At 42.3% G+C, this 21,565-nt stretch overlaps 1 protein-coding gene across 1 annotated transcript in view; it reads right to left on the bottom strand.

Moving 5' to 3' along the window:
* Nucleotides 1-759: 759 nt before the first annotated feature.
* LOC147429656 (uncharacterized) overlaps nucleotides 760-21,565 on the bottom strand; it is a 39,536-nt gene continuing 18,730 nt past the window's right edge. The window contains exons 3-6 of the mRNA XM_086495922.1: nucleotides 3,144-3,848; nucleotides 1,999-3,047; nucleotides 1,621-1,894; nucleotides 760-1,479 (exon numbers count right to left, since the gene is read on the bottom strand). Coding sequence (XP_086352048.1) covers nucleotides 1,030-1,479; nucleotides 1,621-1,894; nucleotides 1,999-3,047; nucleotides 3,144-3,848 — 2,478 coding nt within the window. The 3' untranslated portion in view covers nucleotides 760-1,029. The remainder of the gene's footprint in view (nucleotides 1,480-1,620; nucleotides 1,895-1,998; nucleotides 3,048-3,143; nucleotides 3,849-21,565) is intronic.

Raw genomic sequence — 21,565 nt, 5'->3', positions numbered from 1 at the left:
CATATGTTACCTTATTGACATTGAAATGTCTAGGTTTTACTTTGGTCCTCTAAGTGTTTGAATGTGTGTGTGTGTGTGTGTGTGTGTGTGTGTGTGTGTAGAGGAAGGGGGTGATGTGTATACTATCGCTGTATATTTTGAGTATCTCCTAGTTGAAATAGTAGTACTAATTAGAGCACTATATAATTATACTCCATATGTGCTTTTTAGTAATAAAGTAGTGCAGCATCTCACTATTTGTTGATCTTTTTGTAGAGTTCTCTATGTGTGTGTGTGTGTGTGCGCGCGCGTGCATTGGGGGGGCATTTCTCGATATGTCCACACAATCTTGTTGAGCTGATGATGGGGAGCAAACCAATGCAACCGGTAGGCCACTGTGGAACCACTAGTTTAATAAGATTGCACCCTTAATCACAAATCATATCCCATATCAAATGATTTTATATTTTTAAATAAACATATAGCTTTCCTATTGGCTTCAAAAATCACTTGAAATCTCAAAAGATTTGGAGCTAGTTAGTGAGGCACGAGATTGATACACCAAGCCAGTGGTCATCTACTAGTATTGTTTTGAGAGAGAGAGAGAGAGAGAGAGAGAGAGAGAGAGAGAGAGAGAGAGCACTTTTTATTGAAAAATGCCGATTAATTATCCTTCCAAATATTATGAATCAACCTTTGATTGTGAAGTTCCTGCTTATTTCTTTGCGAGTATTGACACCATTATTTTATTTATCCCAAATCTTGATAACCTTTCCAAATTATCTACTTAAACAGGTCTATAAAATCATCCACAATATGCCAGTTTCATTTGTCATCTCCATAATTTAGTACAAGGATCTTTGTATTTCTGAAGTTGGGGGAACATACTTACATTGTGAAAGGACACTCTAAAGAGAAGAATACCCTAGAGAGAAAATAAGCAAAGAAAAACACAAATGTAAAAAGGTGGACTTCCCCATCTCCATTTATCTGTCAATGAAGTGCACCCACTCAAATAAAGTTTTGCAGGTTTGCCAATGAAGTGCACCATCACCAATCAAGTGTACTTCTCAAGTTTGAAAGGGTAGCCAGATCAGCTGACACATCTGTCAATGAAGTGCACCCACTCAAATCAAATGCTTCCAAGTTTGTAAGGGTAGCCAGAGCCCACACGTCTGTCAATGAAGTGCACCCACTCAAATCAAGTGCTTCCAAGTTTGTAAGGGTAGCCAGAGCCGACACATCTGTCAATGAAGTGCAGCCACTCAAATAAAGTGTTTGCAAGTTTGTAAGGGTAGCTAGAGCCGACACATCTGTCAATGAAGTGCACCCACTCAAATCAAGTGTTTCCAAGTCTGTAAGGATAGCCACAGCCGACACATCTGTGAATGAAGTGCACCCACTCAAAACAAGGTTATAAGCCACAGTAGACACATCTGAGAGAGAAGTGCACTCGCTCAAATTCAGAGAATTCTTCCCATCTACATTCACAATTTTTACCTGCACAGTAGAATATTAATTAACAACACTAGTGTCGTTTATAAAGATGATCGGACAGATGATGACAATGCATGATCATGAGTCACCATGCACAATAAAATGTTAATTAGTTGAGCACTCATATTTATAAAAAGCCTTTACCAGCACCAGCAAGGGACACTCTTTTATCTCTATTCTGGGGACCTGCGAAAGAAGGCCACTGATTTCTTCCAAGGAAGAGAAATTTGTCAGACTCAGCCACCGCAAGTTGTGTAGGGTACTCGAGAGGGTCAGCTTTCGCACCCCCGCCAAACCTTTCAAGTCGAGGCCTTTGAGAAGCGGCAGACCGCTTACATCCAAGCACCGATTGACATTTCCAGACTTGCAGGCGGCCAATTCAAGTCTGAGGTCTTGCAGATGTACAAAAGGAGAATCCCTGCATGAATTAATCGCGACGTATTGGAATACTGCAGTGGTCGAGGGATATATATTCATGCTTATTAAGCTTGCTGACAACAATATTAGCAATTCAATACTTACTCAAGATTGTGTCTATTACGTCGTCCCAAGAAGGGCAGGACGAAGCCAGACTCCTGATCCTCCATCACTTCAAGTTGCTGCTCTGCTCTGGTCAAATATGTCAAGGAAGAACATCCACAAGTATCAATCCCTACCACGTTCCGCAAGTTGTCTAGGTCTGGAATGCTCTCTAGATTGCCACAGCCGCATAATATCAGCTGTCTTAAAGCTGTGAGAGAGGAAAAGCTTCCCTCTACAGTCCTCAGCCCTTTGCAGTCCCAAAGATCAAGAGTGAGTAACCTGCTTAGTGTGTTGAGGTTTGGCACGTGCTTTAGCTCCGGGCATTTCCTCAGTTGTAACTTTGTCAGGGCAGGGCAAGCGTCAGGCAATGGTCCCACCTCGGCCAAATGCAGATTGTCATAGACTGAGAGTTCCTGAAGCTGTGGCAAGGGATGGCCGGCTTCGACAATGCACGTCGACCGGCCCGTATAACCCACTACACTCTGCACTTCCAGATTAGGACACGCCTGCAGACTCAACTTCTCCAGCCTCGTCAGCTGGCACCTGCCCAATACATAAGGCCCCAGACTTCTCAAACCTTCCAAGGATTCCAAGATCAGCCACACAAGGTTCGGAGTCCCTTCCCAACCCGTTATCTCCTTAATCTCTTTCAGGTGCTTCAGTTCCAAAACACGGAGAGCCTTCATGTTTATCCCCAGTTGTAGGCCCCTCTGCTCCCATGGCCAGCTCACAGAGGATAATCGATAACGTATTACAAGACTCAAATATCGTACCTGAGCTAATCCTGAGAATGTTTCAAACAGAGCTTCTTCTTCCAGGACTAGCGTGACATGCTTCTTCGTCAATAGCTCATCTGTCGTGCGATGTGGGAAGTCCTTATAATGTATAATTGCAGAGTTCACAAGAGCATCCACATGATTTGGAAGGGCAACTCTAGATTTAGCAACACGCTTGAGCAAGTCATGAATCACTAGCCGTGGCTGCATACCATATTCATCATCATCATAATGAACCAGCTCCAAAAGACCATGATATTCCAGCCGAAGCACCTGCACGGTACGTACTGCATTAAAGCTGGACACCATAACTACAGACACTGAAGGTACCAGCTAATTATTAAAGAGGCGAGAGCGCAATACTTATACCTCGTCATGCATCCTATCCTCTGTGTAGTCATCATAGTGAAGCCGCACGAAGGTCCACGGTGGATAACGAATCCAAGTCGTAAAGTCATCGCTTTTAAATGTGGCCAAGTCAATAAAGAGGTTTAGAAGGGAAGAGGGCACTGCATCTAAGCTTTTCTCCACAACTTTCAAAACGGCCCCCTCACTATATATGTTGCTCTTAGGGTCAGTGACCCATTCCTGAGAATTGAATTTAGCTGGATCCTGACGTAAAACTTGCCGAAGCGCCGCTCCCTGGAGCTTGAGACACAGAGGATGGCATTGCTCTTCAAAAAAGCAGGAATTAAGGGCGATCTTCCGTAAGTCCTCGTCGGGGATGATGAAAGACGAGTCGCAACAGTAATATCTGAGCGCCTGCATAGCTTCCTCCTCGGTCAGACTGGGAATATGAACTACATTATTACTGGAAGTTGTTCTAGACGTTCCTTCAATACTTCCTCCCACCTCCATTGACTGTGCTCTACTCTGAAGCAGAAAACTCACAACCTGCTTACTCCTGCTGGTCACCATTATTTTGGTTCCTGGCATGCATTTCATGTCTATTATCTGCTGAGCGTACTCAAAGCTTGGATACTGATCGGATTCAGACAAGCTATTGTCCCACACATTGTCAATGGCAAGGAACGCTTTGTGTCTCTGCAGCCCTTCCTTCAAAGCATTCATTGCCTGCACAATCAATCAATAGCTCTCTCTCTCTCTCTCTCACACACACACACACACACAGAGCAAGCAATTATCATTCATTTAAACCAAATGAAATTATCAGGAGTCCAACCTTTAATGCGCCTCTCTCCGTGGATGTTCTCGGACTGGAAATTTCGTCAAAACTAATAAGGCCCCTGGGCCCTCCCCCTACGACCTTTTGCAATTTGTTTATGAAAATTTTCCAAAAGTGATTTTAGGAAGTGTAAAGCGTGCCTCGTGAAATCACTAATAGAGTGTATTAAAGTTGGGACTTGAAATTACAAAGCAGATAGGAAATTGAGTCTTTTTTTTTTGGGGCAATACTCACACCTGTGAGTGAAAAATAGAAAAAGGAAAGTGAGTCTTTTAAGAGCTGGGTCGCACCATGGACTAGTAGGAATAGTGTTTCCTATATAAATGCACATCCCTGTTTTCCTCCACAAATATAGAAGACGTTTATAAACCCACTAGCACCTTGAAGAAGGAAGGGAATAAGCTATTACTTAGGTAGTGAAAGGCTCTCCTTAAACATAGGCTAGCCATCTCCAATCTAATATATCTCATGATCTCCTTGAAATAAGTACCCCCAACCTTTTTCATCTCATACTATGGGTGTAGAAGAAGAAGAAGAAGAGTATTTTAACTTCATAGGAAACTATCCCAAGAGACCTTAAAGATCTATCCAACGAGGAGAGTTGAACTTAAGACCTGTTATTCAAGAGGGACATGGCATAACCAATCTATAGCTTCGTTAAAGTGAAACCTGCAGCTTTGTTAGATGATGATTGGGATAGGCTTAACAAGAAAGCAATTGCTTACATCAAGATGGCGGTGTCTGATGATGTGCTCACGGACATTAAGCGTCTTAACACTGCTTATGCTGTCTCGAAGAAATCGACAGTTACGTATGAGAACACGACTCCTATAAATCAAGTACATCTATGTGAAAGCTTGTAAACATGGAGTTTGATGAGTTCAAGCCTGCATCTGAAACTTGAGTGCTTTCACACACGTGTCTTGAGTCAATTGCAAGACTCTGGTTTGCAGCCTTTTGGTGATAAGCTCAAGGCTATCTTCTTATTGATGACTTTGCCTAACATTTGGGAAGCTTTGGTTGTCTCTTTGAGCAAGAATGCTGCTTTGACATTTGACGGTGTATGAGGTTCTATTCTCAATGAAGAGATTAGAAGAAAGACTAGCGGTGAAAACACTGGGTCAGCATATAATGCCTCGGAAATAGTATAGCAAGAAGAAGAAGAATTCTAGCTGTGATGATCATGACTCTTCTTCCAAAGAAGTTGCGAAGGCAAATGTTGCTTCGAGTGTTGTCATTGAAGAAATTCTTCATACGGATGTTGCACTTGTTGTTGACTTACGCCTTCATGATGATAGTGCGGCAGATGGTTTGTCACAATCATGGATAGTAGACAGTGGTGCCTCGTTTCATGTTACTCCATCTTTGGAGTCCTTTGCTTCATACATTGTAGGTAGTCTGGGTAAAGTTTACTTGGGCAATAACCATGCATGTGAGATTGAGGGCGTTGGCACTATACACTTGGCCCTTGAAAATAGTCAAGAGCTGATTTTTCATGATGTTACGGTATGTACCTGGCATCAGGAAAAGTCTACTTTCAGTTCGGCAGCTAGATGTGAAGGGTTATCACACTATGGTTGGTGGTGGCTCTTGGAAAGTGCTTAAAGGCTTTATGCTGATTACAAAGGGCAGCAAGAAGGGAACTCTTTATTATTTGCATTGCAAGCCATTACCTAGCAAGTTTTTGATTGTGGCTGAAGTTCATTCTTACAAGGAGATTTGGCACAAAAGACTTGGCCATATGAGTGAAAAAGGGCCTGATGTTCTCTCCTCTTTGGGGAAGTTTGATGTTATAAAGGGCAGCAAGAAGGGAACTCTTTATTATTTGCATTGCAAGCCATTACCTAGCAAGTTTTTGATTGTGGCTGAAGTTCATTCTTACAAGGAGATTTGGCACAAAAGACTTGGCCATATGAGTGAAAAAGGGCCTGATGTTCTCTCCTCTTTGGGGAAGTTTGATGTAAAATTCCATGGCCTTGATTTTTGTAAATTGCATCTATGGAAAGCAAGTGAACTTCTCCTATTCCTTTGGTGTCGCTCGCAAATTGCATGTTCTTGATTTAGTACATTTTGATGTTTGCACTATGCCTATGAATTCACATGGAGATGCACGTAACTTTGTGTCTTTCATTGATGATCACAGTTGAAAGACATCGGTGTATGTACTAAAAAGAAAAAGTGATGTACATGACTCATTCAAGAAGTTTCATGCATTTGTGACCACACAAAAGGGCTTTAAGTTAAAATATATCAGGACAGATAATAGAGGAGATTATGTATCACGTGAGTTTAACAGTTTTTGTGAGATGTATGGTATTAAGCGGGAATTGACAACCCCTTATAATCCATCATATAATGGTGTGGCTGAAAGATATAATCGCACAATTTGTGAGAGAGTGAGATGCATGTTGTCCAATCTCCCTCAAGAGTTTTGGGGAGAGGCTCTTAAAATTGAAGTTCATGTGCACAATCGCTCTCCGAATTGTGCGTTAGATAATGGGCATCCCTGAAGAGGTTTGGTCGGCAAACCGGCTTCATATGACCATTTACGAGTCTTTGGCTGTGATGCATTTGTGCATGTACTTGTTGATTAGAGGACCAAACTTCACATGAAATCTATCACGGGTATCTCATGGGATATGGATATGAGGAAAAGATGGGTTACCGAGTTTGGATACCTTAGTACAGGAAGATAATATGCAACTGAGATGTAGTTTTCAATGAGGTTAAATTGCTGAAAAATGCTACACATGTAGACATTGACAAAAAGAAGGTCAAATTTTAGCAAAATTACCACTCATAAAGCCACCTTTGGTTAAAAATTTGACTTCCTTTGATGCTGAAAATGAACAGCAACCTAGTGTGCAATTTCCAGAAGAGAATGGACAACAAATAGATGCACAAAATGAGATTATACCACATGACCAACATGCTGAAAATTAATTACAACAGCGAGGTAATGCTGAAAATAAGTCGCCAATTGATGGTGTGCACATTCCAAACGATGTAGACCCATTACCAGTTAATGCGGATCATTGGGTGAGAAGGTCTACACGTGTTAGAAGGCAACCACAGAAGTTTCAACCATCTATGGATTGCATTTTGTTTACAGATGAAGGGGAACCCCTTATATACAAAGAGGCCCAGTCTTGTGAAGACAAAAGTAAGTGGGAGCTTGCTATGAGATCCGAGATGCAGTTAGTGTATGCAAACAATACATGGGAGCTTGTGCCTTTGCCCAAAGGTAGGAAGGCTATTCCTAACAAGTGGGTTTATAAGGTCAAATGTTTTGATTACAAACCCAAGTACAAAGCACGTTTGATTGCTAAGGGTTATGCACAGAAGGAAGGCATAGACTTCCAAGAGATCTTTTCACCTCATGTGGTAAAGATGACTACGCTCCGGATTTTGTTTGCTTTATGTGCTCTCTTGGATTTGGAGTTGGATCAAATGGATGTAATTACTGCTTTCTTACATGATGACTTGGATGACTTGGATGAGGAGTTGTACAGGTTGCAACCTAAGGGCTTTGTCATTCCAAGGAGAGAGCATTTGGTATGCAAATTGAAACGCAACTTGTATGGGTTGAAACAAGCCCCTAGGAAATGGTACCAAAAGTTTGATACTTTTATGCTCAACCATGGGTTGAAACACAGTCATCCAAATCATTGCCTTTGAAAAAGGAGTTAAATCCACCTTTCTCTATGAAATATTTGGGTGTAGTTGAATATATTTTGTGTATGCGCATTACAAGAGATAGAAAGAAGCATCTTTTATTGCTTTCTCAAGACAAGTACATCAAGAAAGTGATTGAGAGATTTAATATGGTTGATACTAAGCCTCATGGTGTTCCGTTACCTCCACACACAAAGCTTAGCAAGCATGCTTTCCCAAAAGATGATGTTGTTGCCCGTGCTATGCAAATCATTCCTTATGCATCAGCTTGTGGTTCTTTGATGTATGCCATGGTTGCTACAAGACGCGATATTGCTTATGCAATGGGAGTTATTAGCAGGTTTATGTCTAAACCTGGGAAACCACATTCTAAGATAGTAAAAAGCATTTTTAGGTACTTGAAAGGTACATAGGACACATGCATATGTTATGAAAAGAGTACATTGTCGGTGCGAGGATTTTGTGATTCGGACAGCAGGTGACACTTGGAAATCTACCAGTGGTTATGTCTTTACATTAGCTAGTGGAGCTATTTCCTAGTGTTCAAGATTTCAAAAGATTGCTAGATTGAGCACTATAGAGGCTGAATATGTTTCAGTCACAGAGGCTTCACTGAAGGAAGCCATTTGGCTTGTCCGTCTTGTGAGGATTTTTTATCTTCCAGTGCTCGAGTGCTTGGTTGTGATAGTCAGAGTGATGTATGCCTAGCTACGAATGCCATGTTCCATGCTCGTGCCAAACACATTGATGTACGGTACCATTTTATACGACAAGTACTGGATGATGGCCTTGTCACACTCACAAACGTAAAAAAACAGGATAACCCCAAAGATGTTCTCACTAAGTGTCTTGCTAAGACACAACATCAGCATTGCTTACCCTTAATGGGAGTTACTTAAAGGTACCGACATCAGGCCTTTAAGTAGGAGGTTGTTGGGTCTAAAGGCCCTCTGGAAACCCTTGTACACTTATTATTTATTCTTTGGGTGTGAAGTGACCCTATAGTGTGTATCCTCTTAAAATCAATAAAACATAACATTGTAAAGTGTGCTGAATAGCACACGCCCAGATCTGCGTATGCTCTCTCTCTCTCTCTCTCTCTCTCTCTCTCTCTCTCTCTCTCTCTCTCTCTCTCTCTCTCTCTCTCTCTCTCTCTCTCTCTCTTTCGTCTTCTGCAAACATCAACGGTACCCCTGTCTTTCAATTGATTCCCCTGTCTTCAATCGTTTTTTCCCTCCTAGTAGGATAATATGACCTTGGAATGTACACTTACAGAAAGTTTCAGTGGGTGGGTGGATCCAGAGGGTTAGATGGCTGGAAGTTGATCTCAAGATATTTATGTTTAGTCTATTAAGTAAAGGATTTCAAACTAGAGAGTGGGGTTTAAACGGGACAAGGGATTATGAGTAGTAAGTAACCACCCTCCTCCTAGGGGAACGTGATAATTGTCGTGCCCAACTTGATCAGGAAAAAAGGGTTATCAACCTTGAACTACGGAGGATCTATAGAATGATTCAGTCAGTAGAACCTGATTGATAGCACGACTTAGTTTGAAGATTTTGTTTTATTGGGAAGATAAGAGAAACTTATTTACCACGTGGAAGGGTATCTGAAACAGAAGAATCACAATATGATGTTGACAAGGTTTTTTTTGGAACAACCTTGGATTAGCATTCGAGTCCGGAGGCAGAGTCCTGTCTGAATGTCGGTCCCAAGTGGGAGGGATGTCATGTAGGGGTCTAGGGGAAGCTAGACCCAGACATGGCCCTCTCACAATATACTCAAGAACATGTGGATGAGTCGGCTTGAGAGTGTTCCCAATGTTGTACTTCTCAAGATATTGAGGTCATGGCTATTACAAAGTCTAAAGCCAAGGGACCAATTGATTGAAAAGAGCAAAAAGGAATAAGGGAGCAAGCTCAAAAATAGGTCTAGAAAGGACAGAAGAAGCACATATTGGATGACATAACTTAAGATATGCAGTTTGATAATCAGAACCAGCACTTTAAAAATCAAGAGGAGATGACAAGGATTGGTTTGAGGTACTGATTTATTCTCTATTAAATTGCCATTAGATCAATTATTGTGTATTATACCAGCTTTCAAGGAAAATTTTTTAAATAGTCTGCTAGGTAAGATTATGAAACTCAAACCAACCAAACAATTGAACCAATAGAGCATAATATTGATCCAGTAGATGTTGATTTTGTAGTTCCTGTCATATGAAGAAGTGTTGCTTGAATATGGAGGATTTGAAGTGAACACACATCCTGAGTCTGTTTATTAAAAGATAAGTTAGGGAAGCTAGATCCAGTACCTTTTAGGTTAAGATGGAAGATCAAAGAAGGGTCCAACCAGTAGGAATTCTGAGATAGCACTCAATTTAGATCTCTAGAATGCATTTTCATGTGAATTTTTTTGTTCTTAAAATAAAAGGTGGCGACACTTCTTAGGAAATGTTGTCGAGAAGACCTTGATTGAGAACGGCTAAGGCAAAATAGGATTGGGGAAAAAATCAAATTGTTCTTACCAAAGGAAAACCAATAGTCACGATACCTATGCTTGGTAGGAAGAATATTTTTTGCAAAGATAGTCCATTGTATGCACAAACCATGAACCTAAGAGAGAAGGTTGAAGATGATGAGGAGGAAGCATTCTTAAAGGCTAACCCAACCATTGTGTCTATAGTTGAAGTTGATATAGCATGGATCTTGCATAAGGAGGATGAACCAATTGATCTCAGTTTTGGTCTAGTACTTGGACAGGAAATACAGGGATCAAAGTTACTACAGCTAGTGGATCAAAATAAAGCTTCCACCTCAAAGGAAGCTTTATAGCATGAAGAAAATGAAGCAAGAGATATGGCTAAGAAGATCTATAGCAAAAGATTTGGAGCATCTAACAGGGTTAGGCAAGATGAGTTGAGGATCTCAATTTGGGAATTGAGGAGGATCCAAAGATGGTGAAAATAAATTTTCATGTGGTAGAACAATTCCTGAATGAGTTTTTCCATCTATTGATGGAGTACAAAGATGTTTTTGCATGGGACTATTCTCAAGTGAAAGGTATTGATCATAATCTACATCAACATCATATCAATCTTAAGGATGATCCACATCAGATTGTGCAACAAAGGTATCGAATGAATCCAAATTTTGCACAACAGGTCAAAGAGAAAATTAACAAGTTTTTGGTTGTTGGCTTTATCAAACCAATCCATGAAGTAACATGGTTATCACGTATCATTGTGGTACCCAAGAAGAATGGCAAGATCATAACTTATGTATTGATTATAAGAAGTTAAATGCAGCTTCGATCACTAATCCATTTCCAATGCATATTTTTTTCCGACAAAAAGATCCTTCTATTAGTTAATGAAACTACCCATAGGGCTACAACCACGTGTACAAGAGAGGGCTACAATAATCATGAAGGGAAGACTCTCCCAATGAAAAAAAACAGCATATGTACAATGAGGCTAAATCAAGAAATGGGAGGATGGAAAAGCCACACAGGTGGACGGTGGTGCCATCTGAGCACACCCTGGACCATGGTGAAGAAAGGCCCAGGGCGCCAGAGTCGAAGAAAAGCCTCTCTATGCTCCCTCATGCGGTCGAAGCTGCCTTGGAGTCTCTCGAGCCGTCCTCTAAGACTCGAGAGTATGGATCAACTCTAGCCAAAGATCCCAAACTATCTCTGTTGGTGGTATAGGGCGAGCCTCAAAGATGTGAAAGCAATGGGCCCGCCAGATGAACCAGAGTGTAAGGCCACAAATGATCTCCCAACACTCCTCTCTCTCACTGCACCACTCCTGTAGAGTAAGCTCTTTAGCACGTTGGAGTGTAGGTCGACCACCCTGCATCACTATCATCCTGCCGATGGAGGATAGCTCAAACTGAAGTGCCGGGCCCGTAAGAGTAGACCAAGCCACCGCCCCTCAAGTGTACTATCGAGCTGTGGAAAGATTTTTCATCAGTCAAAGAACATGAATCCAAACCTGTTGTGCCAAAGGAAAGTCCCAAAGACAGTGGCGCTGACTCTCCACAAGATGGTCGCAAGCTACACATGCTACTGAGAGACCACTATGTACAAGCCAGCTCCCAACTGTTGTGGCTCGATGTGCAACCATCCACTGGAACAAAGTGACTCGCCTCATCTGTCTGGAGTCCCACAACCTCTCCCAAAAAGCTGACAAGAACTTAGTTGTGAGACCTTCCTCCTACCAATGAGGTGTTGCAATAGGACAAGCCTCTCTCCGTGCTGCCAGGATGTGACGTCCCAGTCTAACAGTGTACTGAAAGAAAGGGACACCTAGATGGTTGGTTGAAGAGAAAGGGTCCCTCCAGAACCACTCTCCAGGATCCCACTACACTCGTGCCAATGGACAACACTCCCAAGCCCACAGTCTGAAAACAGCACTATGCCACCTGTGGGGCCTCTACTCAAACTCGGCGTAAGCGTCCCTCACCTTATAGCTCAATAAACAGGGAGGGTACAGTCTCTGAGCAAGCCCTAACTGAGATGAGAACCTCCGGTCGCGTGAAGACCCCCATCCATCTGGGTGCTACTAACTCGAGAGGTGTGAGCCACTCAGCTGGTACTGCCTCTGAAATGTCTTGACACATGCTCTACACCCCTCTCATGCTCTGTAGCTGGATGCTATGAAGCTCCTCTGACAAATCTGAGAAATGTAGCCATTCACCTGAAGTGCGTGTTGGACCCTCTGCCATGGGACCCCAGGAAACATGAGTCCTACTACCAACCAAGTGGCCTCTCTGAGTGCTAATGATGAGGTTCCAAACAAGGGGCTGTCTCAGGCGCTCCTCCATGCAAGTAGGCTGGTGCTGCTCCAAGCCTCTCCATAGCTACTCCCAGGATCAAAGAAGGCTCACAGCAAAATGGTCCTCTAGTCTTCGACTCAGGCCAACTCTGTGCATCTCTGTGAAAATCCATCTGGTGGAAGGTCTCCAAGGGCCTCCAGTCTTAGGCACTCTAACTCTAATCCGTTGAAGCAAAAACTCCTTCCAGGGCTCCTCCCCCGGAAGCAATCCTCTAACAACAAACTTCCCAATATGGGATCTGCTCTATTGTGGTGGATCTATGATCCCCAATCCCCCGTGAGAAGAAGGTAGAGTGATGACCTGCCAGGCCACTTTGGCCCAAGCTATCTGAGTATCCCACCCTGACCAAAGGAAGTTCCTGATCAGCCTCTCTACCAGGATGATGCAGGAACTCAAAAAGATCCAACAAGAGGTAATGTACCACATAGTAGCCAACAACACCTGGTTGGCCACTACAACTCTGCCTGCCAAAGAAAGTCGTGTGGAGCTCCAATGTAAAAACTTCCTCTTGATGGACAGGAGGAGGGGAGCAATCTGCTTCTTGCAAGGATTCTAATTACGCGATGACGCATTTTGTTAAATGTTAGTTATTGTTGTTATTATCACTATTTTTTCATGTTAATAACATATCTAATGTCATGACCTACGAAAACCGGTAGAAAACATAGAACCGGCGGGACAACCAACAATCCCGGCAGGCTCGGCGGGACAAGCAAGAATCCCACCAGGCCCGTCGTGTACCCCCTCCATATTTGGCGGCTCTATAGAACCCTTTTATAGACATCACATCACATCACCTCTTCCTCTAAATTTGGTCATCATTTAAAATTTAGAAGAAAAACTAAAGGTAAAAAAATGAATAGTCTTTAAAAAAATAAAAACTTAATGTAACTCTGATCATGGATCATTAGTTCTTTTTTGGACTAAACTGGTTCTTGAAAGGAAGTAGAAAGGTGAATCTTTGGGTCGGTATCTCTACATTTGGGATGGACTGATCTCATGTTTGGTTCATCATTATATTTGCTAAATTGATTGCTATATTGATTAGAACTTCTATCATGGGTCATTAGTTCTTTTTTGGACTGAACTGGTTCTTGAAAAGAGATAGAAAGGTGAATCTTTGGGTCGATATCTCTACTTTTGGGATGGACTGATCACATGTTTGATTCACCATTGTATTTGCTTGCTATTCCAATTAGAGCTCCAATCATGGGTCATTAGTTCTTTTTTGGACTGGACTAATTCATGAAAGGAGGTAGAAAGGTGAATCTTTGGGTCGATATCTCTACTTTTGGGATGGACTCATCACATGTTTGATTCACCGTTGTATTTGCTTGCTATTCCGATTAGAGCTCCAATCATGGGTCATTAGTTCTTTTTTGGACTAGACTAATTCATGAAAGGAGGTAGGAAGGTGAATCTTTGGGTCGATATCTCTACTTTTGGGATGGACTGATCACATGTTTGATTCACCGCTATATTTGCTTGCTATTTCGATTAGAGCTCCAATCATGGGTCATTAGTTCTTTTTTGGACTGGACTGATTCATGAAAGGAGGTAGGAAGGTAAATCTTTGGGTCGATATCTCTACTTTGGGGATGGACTGATCACATATTTGATTCACCGTTGTATTTTCTTGCTCATGTTTGAGTAGATTGAGGTTTATTCACTTCAGGCTTCACTACTACGCTTGTGTGTGATATTGATTATAACACTAATGTTTGGTTTGAATAATACTTGAAAGAATAGATAGCATACTGAGCTATGTTTATTGGTATTGCAATGACACACCTAGCTGCAATTGCAACCATGTGCCAGTGCATTCACGCACGGTTACTTCTTTCAAACAAATGCTCCTGTCATTCTAGCAACAACACACCTAGTCGCAATTGCAACCATGTAACGAAGCATGAATGACTGGGAGCAATATAAAACATAATCATCGTACGCTTTTGCAATGACACACCTAGCCGCAATTGCAACCATGTGTCAGTGCATCCACGTACGATGATTTGATAAAATAAATTTTAAACCTTTAAGTTTTAACGCAAAAAACTCAAAAAAACATCAATAAAATAAGGAAGGGTTTAAAAAATTACTGCTACACTGCTTTGAGAATGTGGAAAGCTGCCAGATAGTTTCGTGAAGACTTTTCAATGTACCTCTTTTGTGAAAAGACAAGCACCGGCGTCACCTTTATATAGCCACGGCGGGCCCGGCGGGCAAATAGCTTTACCTTGCGTGACCGCTGGGAAGATTCACTAGCCTAACGGGCCCGGCGGGCCAACTAATTAGCCCGGCGGGCTACGAGCCGGTCTCCAGGTCTCCCTGGAGGTCAAAAAAGATGAATGTCAATTAACAAAATATTTGATATTTTGCATTTCTATTGTTATTAACCTGAAATTATAGTGTGATCACGTCATTTTGAAATCCCTAGCTGCTTGGGAGAGAAGTCCAAGCCAACCTGACAACCCAAGTATTGAATTGTAGTCCATGGGGGAATCCATCTGAAGCCCTCACCCCTGGCATCCAATCGGGCGTAGGAGCACTACCAACTGAGAAAGCCACTGTCTTTCTCCAGTTGACTAGTGCATCTGATGCACAACAAAAGGTCTCAAGAGCCTTCTCACACCTGTGAAGGTTGGCCTCCTAGACATCTAAGTTCAAGGCTGAGTCGATTTCAAACTCAGCATCAGGTAGCTTATCTCCTCGAATAGGGATCGCTAATCCACGTAAAACAACCTGCTGCTGTGAAACCAGAAACTTGCTCATCGCCTCAGCATAGAACAAAAAGAGGAAAGGGTCAAGAGGGCAACCCTGTCTAACCAAATGTGAGAGCATGAAACAATCACCTCTACCTCCTCACAAAAGTACCTCACTCTGTGCCTGTCTGTATAGAGTTGACACACTTCTGATCCAAGCATCTGAAAAACCCATCTTGCGTCAAGTGCCCTCCAAAAAGTCCCAGTCAACTCTATCATAGGCCTTCTCAAAATCGAGAAGCAGTATCACCAGATCCTCACCACAGAGCCTATGCAAGGGTAGAAGCCTCCCAAAAAGTAAAGATGTTGTCAACGATACTATGCTCCTTGACAAAACCTATCTGTGTCCCATGTATAAGCTCTCTAGAAGTGGTTGAATCCTCAAACTCAAAGCCTTGGCAAGAATTTCACTGTGAGGATCATTGGTGCATGGTTCGGAAAGGAAGTCCCAGCCAGAATAAAAATTGTCCCACCCAAGTCCCAAAAGTGGTCACTGGTGTAGAAGCAATCTAGCCGAGATAGATTCACTCCTCCCACTCTGTGGTCCGAACGAGATAAGGTCAGGCTGTCTGGGGGCCTCACAAAAAGCTTGAATGTAGCCACACATCTGAAACCCACAGAGTCATACAAACCCCTCCCAAGCTGCCAACTCAACTCCATGCACATTAGTATGGCTACCTCCAATCCTATCAGAGGGGTCCTCCAACATGTTGAAGTCACCCACAATGCACCATTGCTCTGCTTGCGGCAGAGACTCAACAATCTAAGACCAAAACTTTGCACATGCATTCACCACATTGGGCGCATAGATGTTCAGAAAGCCCACGAGGCAACCCTGAACCTGGATAATGATCCATTGAGCCCTGCCTGGCACAAGAATCCCTTTGCCCACAATAGCCTCCTACAAATAATCCTCAATAGTCATACATACCCCTCCCTAGATGCCTCCAGGTCCAAATGCAACTAACCAAAAAGTCCCATATCATCCACACAAAAGCTATCCACAACATCTAATGCGGCTCTCACACAGATGATGCTTCTGTAGCATAAGAAGGTCAACCTCTCCTCGCACAAGGCATCAATGAAGCTCCTGACACAATCGGACCCTCTGACGTTGAAACTGGGGTCCACCTAATCCCTGCACGTTCCATCAGATGATCCCCATGGGGAGCGAGAGAGAACTGATGCTGCAGCAACAGCTAACCGTGTTATCTTTGAGGCAGGCTTGGATGGGGAGTAATCCACATCCGAGCGTCCCCGAGATAGGTGTGACTGCAAAGGTTTCTAGTCCAAGCCCAAGTAGAATGAGCCGTGCGCAAAACAACCTCCTCTGTCCAAGAGTCATCATGTATGTGTACATAACATGGCGGGCTCTGTGTGTCAGCAAAGAAGTGTACCACAATGTGTCTACATCTTGCTGAGTCGAGAGGTATCACACAGAGTCTAAACCAATTCTGTAATCCCTAGGTCTCCCATGTGGTGAGAAAACTCTAGAGCTTGTGTCTGCAGCCACTCCAATAGTGAGTCTAGAGTCCACTCAACCTGGTCCCTGCCGCATAAGGGAAAAGAGAATCCATGCATCATCTGGTAAGGGCTCTCCAAGAAACCGTGTAAATTTGTAGGCAAATAAATCGCAACGATGACGAATGTCAAAGCTCGTCAGACCATGAGGAACTGCTGCAAAGGGGGACGTCTGCACCAGAAGAGGGGGTCGCAAGAAAGGCTGCCCCTTTCTCACCAAGCGATTCATGGAAAAAGTGCTGCGAAGAGATCTCCTAGCAATCGAGGAAGGCCCAAAACTTGCTCTTGTTCGTGAAATCGAAAGGCCTCTTGGGTCGAGGAGGAACAAAGGTCTAGAAATCCACATCAAAGAATAGAGAGCCTATTACGTATGAAGGCCAGACAAGATCACTTGTGTTACACTTGTCTTGATCCTAACCATCAGTCCAAAGATTTTCCATTTAACAATTCAAAAACTTGGATAGCCTCAGTCCAAAGATAGAATGTTTGATCATCCTATTTTGCCATTAGAGCCTTTTCAGAAGTGGGGATTCGATTTTGTAGGACTTGTGAAGCCACTACAAGCAGGGGATGCAAGTATATTTTGGTTGATATAGACTATTGTACCACTGTGTGCAGAAGATGTAGCCCTTAAGGACAATAAAGCTCAGAGTGTGGCTAGGTTTCTCTATCATAAAGTTATGACTAGGTTTGGTTATCCTGTTGAATTGGTGAGTGGTAGGGGAGCTAATTTTTTGAATGAAGTAATTTTTGAGTTGAAAAAGACTCATATAATTATGCATAAGAATCCCACAGTAGCTTATCATCCCCAAGCTAATGGATAAGCTGAGAGTACCCTTTGGTTAGGATTTTGAAGAAGATTGTTCAAGAGAATCAAAAGGATTGGGATGAGAAGTTGGACTCAACATTATAGTCTTTCAGAACAGGATTCAAGGTAACAATAGGTATGACACCATTCAAACTAGTGTAGGGACTTGAAGCTTTACTTCCTATGGAATTTCTTCTACCACATCTTAGAGTGAGTGCTGAGAAGATGACTCCTAAATCATCACTTAAGCACATGAGCAAATATTTGATGCAGTTGGAGGAGGACAAGTTGATCAATTCTTATATCACGCAGGTAATCCAGAGGAGGGGGCAAAGAATGAATGTTAAGTTTGAATCTTTTCAGGTTGGAGATTGGGTAATGTTATACAATTCTAGATTGGGTACGCATCTATTTAAGCTCACATTAAGGTATAAAGGTCCTTATCAGATTTTTCAAGATTTGGGTCAAGGTACCTTTGTTGTAGCTGATGTGTTTGGAATTTGATTGGAGAAACCTGTAAATGGATTGAGATTAAAGAAGTTTTAGGGGAGGCCAGGGTTGACGGGGGTACTTGTTCAACGGGGATTGGGCAATTGGAGGATTTCTTGAAGCAAAAGAGTCTAAGGATAAGTATTATCGTGAGTTTTCTTGTCAATGTGGAGGTTCAAATTCCATAATAGCATCTCAGCACATTGTTCCAGATGGTCCAAAACAGGGTGTTAGACAAATCCATGAGGTTTTGCACGATGATTTTTTTGAATCCGAGACCAACTTTTAGACTGTTTTGGAAACTCAATCGTCAAAGCTAGCAATTTTTTAAAAAAATTAGCTTTGATGTGAGGGTTGGAAACCCACAAACATAATCATTGAAGTGCGGGTTGTTTAAGAGATTTCCAAATATTTTGCAGGGCGCCTATGCAAGTCGAAGGTGTGAGGCATCTAATCAATGACACTGTCATGTTCTCACGAAAGCACTTAAAGTACTTAGCCGCATTGCAAAAAGAAGATGATAGGTCCGAAGCTAAGCAACCCATCTCACCATGCATCCTAGTGTAGAGAGGAGAACATACTACAAAAAATCAAACCTCAATGAAAATGGGTTGTCCTCAGTGTAGATGTGAGCAACCCAGAGTATGAGGAGAAAGATTCGGGTGATGAAGATGTAGTGACTCAAATACGCGGCAGACCAAGTCAAAGCTTCAAAAGTCCTTGATGGATCCATATATGGATTTCAACTTATTGAAATTGATTGTTGGAAAGAAGAAGTTAATGCAGTATGGTTGTAGAAGGTTGGTCTGTATGCTTTTGCCTCTTTACATAGGCTGAATGGAAAAGTAATTATTATGTTAAGTCTCAGATGGAGATATTAAGGAAGACCAAATGAATGCTTTCTGAACATATTTCTCTCAGCCCTGAAGTGGTTGCAGAAGCCTTTAAACTACCTCTGACTCTTATGACTGTTATTCCTAATTGTTTTGAGTTCTTGCTTAAGAAAGAGTTTGGTTCTAGAGAAGGTGGCAAGCAATATTACATGTTGAAGAGTGTGGGGTATTCCAGGTGGGAACAACTTAAAGGGTACCTAGAAAGGCTATGTTTTCTAGTGAAGTTTGACTACATATCCAAGGATAATTTTTCTCCTCTCTGTTTTGCTAAACAAGATGGTTCTATGAGTTGTGTTAATTGGATGTATGATACAATATATGCTACAGTTTACATGTCAAACAAGAGGAAAGCCCAAATTAATATTAGGTTATGTGCTTATATGGCTTCTTTGTTTTCTTATGCTCAAAAGGTGGCAGCTTGGAAAAGTGATGTAGAGGAAAAAGGCAGGCCTAGTTTTACCAAGTTGCTAAGTGACAAAAAAGTCAAACTGTCAAGTTTACACAAGAAGAATCCCTTAAGTATGTAGGGACTCCAGTGTTGGTGGATTCTTTGTTGAAAGATCTAGATATTACAGTTCCTAAGCCTGAACATGTAACTCAGACTCCAACTAAATTGGGTGAGGTATTCACTCTATTTAAGAAAAAAAGATAGATAGCAGTGTGTTGCATGTGGCCAAGAAATTGGATTTTGAAAGGACATAAGGACAAGATGTTATTGCAAAATATAGTAGAATGGTTATGAAGATGCTAGCGGCTGTGCAAGAATATATCAACAAGCAACAAAACTTTTTAGAGACTCAACTGCAATAGATTGTAGAATCTAGTGTATCAATGCAAGAACAGACTCAATTAATGACCAGTCTCAAGTTGAAGATGGCATCTATGGAGGAGAAGCATAAACAGGAGTTGCACGGAACTGTGGCACATCATGACAAAGAAGTGGCCAAAGTCAAAATGTAACTTGGTTTGTTTAAGGAATAGACATAGGCTTTGGATATCAAGGTTAATTTTGAACTGGAGTAGTTGATCAACAAAAAGCCTATGTAGATGATAGCATGTTTAGGTGGTACCAAAAAGGAGTGTCTTGGACACTCCTCTGGGAGGAGATGAAATGGGTGGTGGGTTATTCATTTTCATTTTATATAAAGGAAAGCTAAAATATTTCTGTATGAGAGGTTGGAATTTAGGCGGGATGGAATTTCCATTTCACTTAATACTATATCTTAAAGTAGCAAACTGCCTGCGCATTCAAATTCCCTCTCATCGCCACTCCTCTTGTCTCTCTCCAGCACAGCCTCAATGGGTCCCTCCACCTCTTGTGCCCATTCTCTCTCTCTCTCCCCCTCTCTATATCTCTCCATAAGCCTTCGTTGTCAAGCTCGTGCAGCATTTGCAGGCTTGCGGGCTTAGTGCTCTCTCTCTCTCTCTCTCTCTCTCTCTCTCTCTCTCTCTCTCTCTCTCTCTCTCTCTCTCTCTCTCTCTCTCTCTCTCTCTCTCTCTCTCTCTCTCTCTCTCTCTCTCTCTCTCTCTCTCTCTCTCTCTCTCTCTCTCTCTCTCTCTCTCAATCCTCCATAGCCGCTAAAGGTGCTCGTGGGTGCAACACAAAGCGATATCAACCAGCTCCTCATTGCCAGCCATATTCAGCTTCAACAAAAACTCTCTCTCTCTCTCTCTCTCTCTCTCTCTCTCTCTCTCTCTCTCTCTCTCTCTCTCTCTCTCTCTCTCTCTCTCTCTCTCTCTCTCTCTCTCTCTCTCTCTCTCTCTCTCTCTCTCTCAATCCTCCATAGCCTGCAGGTGCTTATGGGCGTAGCACAAATCCATATCAACCAGCTCCTCATTGCCATCCATATTCAGCTTCAACAAACTCTCTCTCTCTCTCTCTCTCTCTCTCTCTCTCTCTCTCTCTCTCTCTCTCTCTCTCTCTCTCAATCCTCCATAGCCGCTGCAGGTGCTTGTGGACGCAACACAAAGCCATATCAACCAGCTCCTCATTGCCAACCATATTCAGCTTCAAAAAACTCTCTCTCTCTCTCTCTCTCTCTCTCTCTCTCTCTCTATCTATCTATGAGTACTATGGCACTGTTTTGATTGTCTCCATTGTCGTGTCAATAGCATCCTTGCATGTTCCACATGGAATCACATAATACTCATAATGGCAGTAAAAATCCCCGTTACCTTCCTCCATTATTTGCTACATAGCATATCCCCAAGAGATCTTCTGCCGAGTCTACGAAACTACTCGGTTGCAAAGAAGAGGTAACAAAGAAACATGCAAAAAAGGTTGGCACGAGCGCAAGAGGATAGTGACATTGATGAGTAGGAGGCAAACAAAATCTTTAGGGTAGTTGTTAAGTATTGGCGTAATCAAACAAACGGGCTTTTTGAGGGTCTTCAATGGAGCATTCTATAGCAACTTCTTAGTCATCCAACGTTCTTAGTGTTGCAACCCACATCAGAGACAGTTGGGAGGCTGATTTTCTCTAACATTTGTCATACATTGTCTGAGGTGAAGACTCCTCGTTCAAACAATGAGCTATTTTTGAAACGGGCTACTGTCATGGCATGCCTCAATGGAGTCAATGGGGCTGACAATGTAATGAGCAATAATGATGCTGC

The sequence above is a fragment of the Adiantum capillus-veneris genome, chromosome 22 (genome assembly GCF_014529385.1).
Source record: "Adiantum capillus-veneris isolate H3 chromosome 22, ASM1452938v2, whole genome shotgun sequence".
Lineage (NCBI taxonomy): Eukaryota > Viridiplantae > Streptophyta > Polypodiopsida > Polypodiales > Pteridaceae > Adiantum > Adiantum capillus-veneris.
This window is presented reverse-complemented; position numbering and strand designations above follow the sequence as displayed.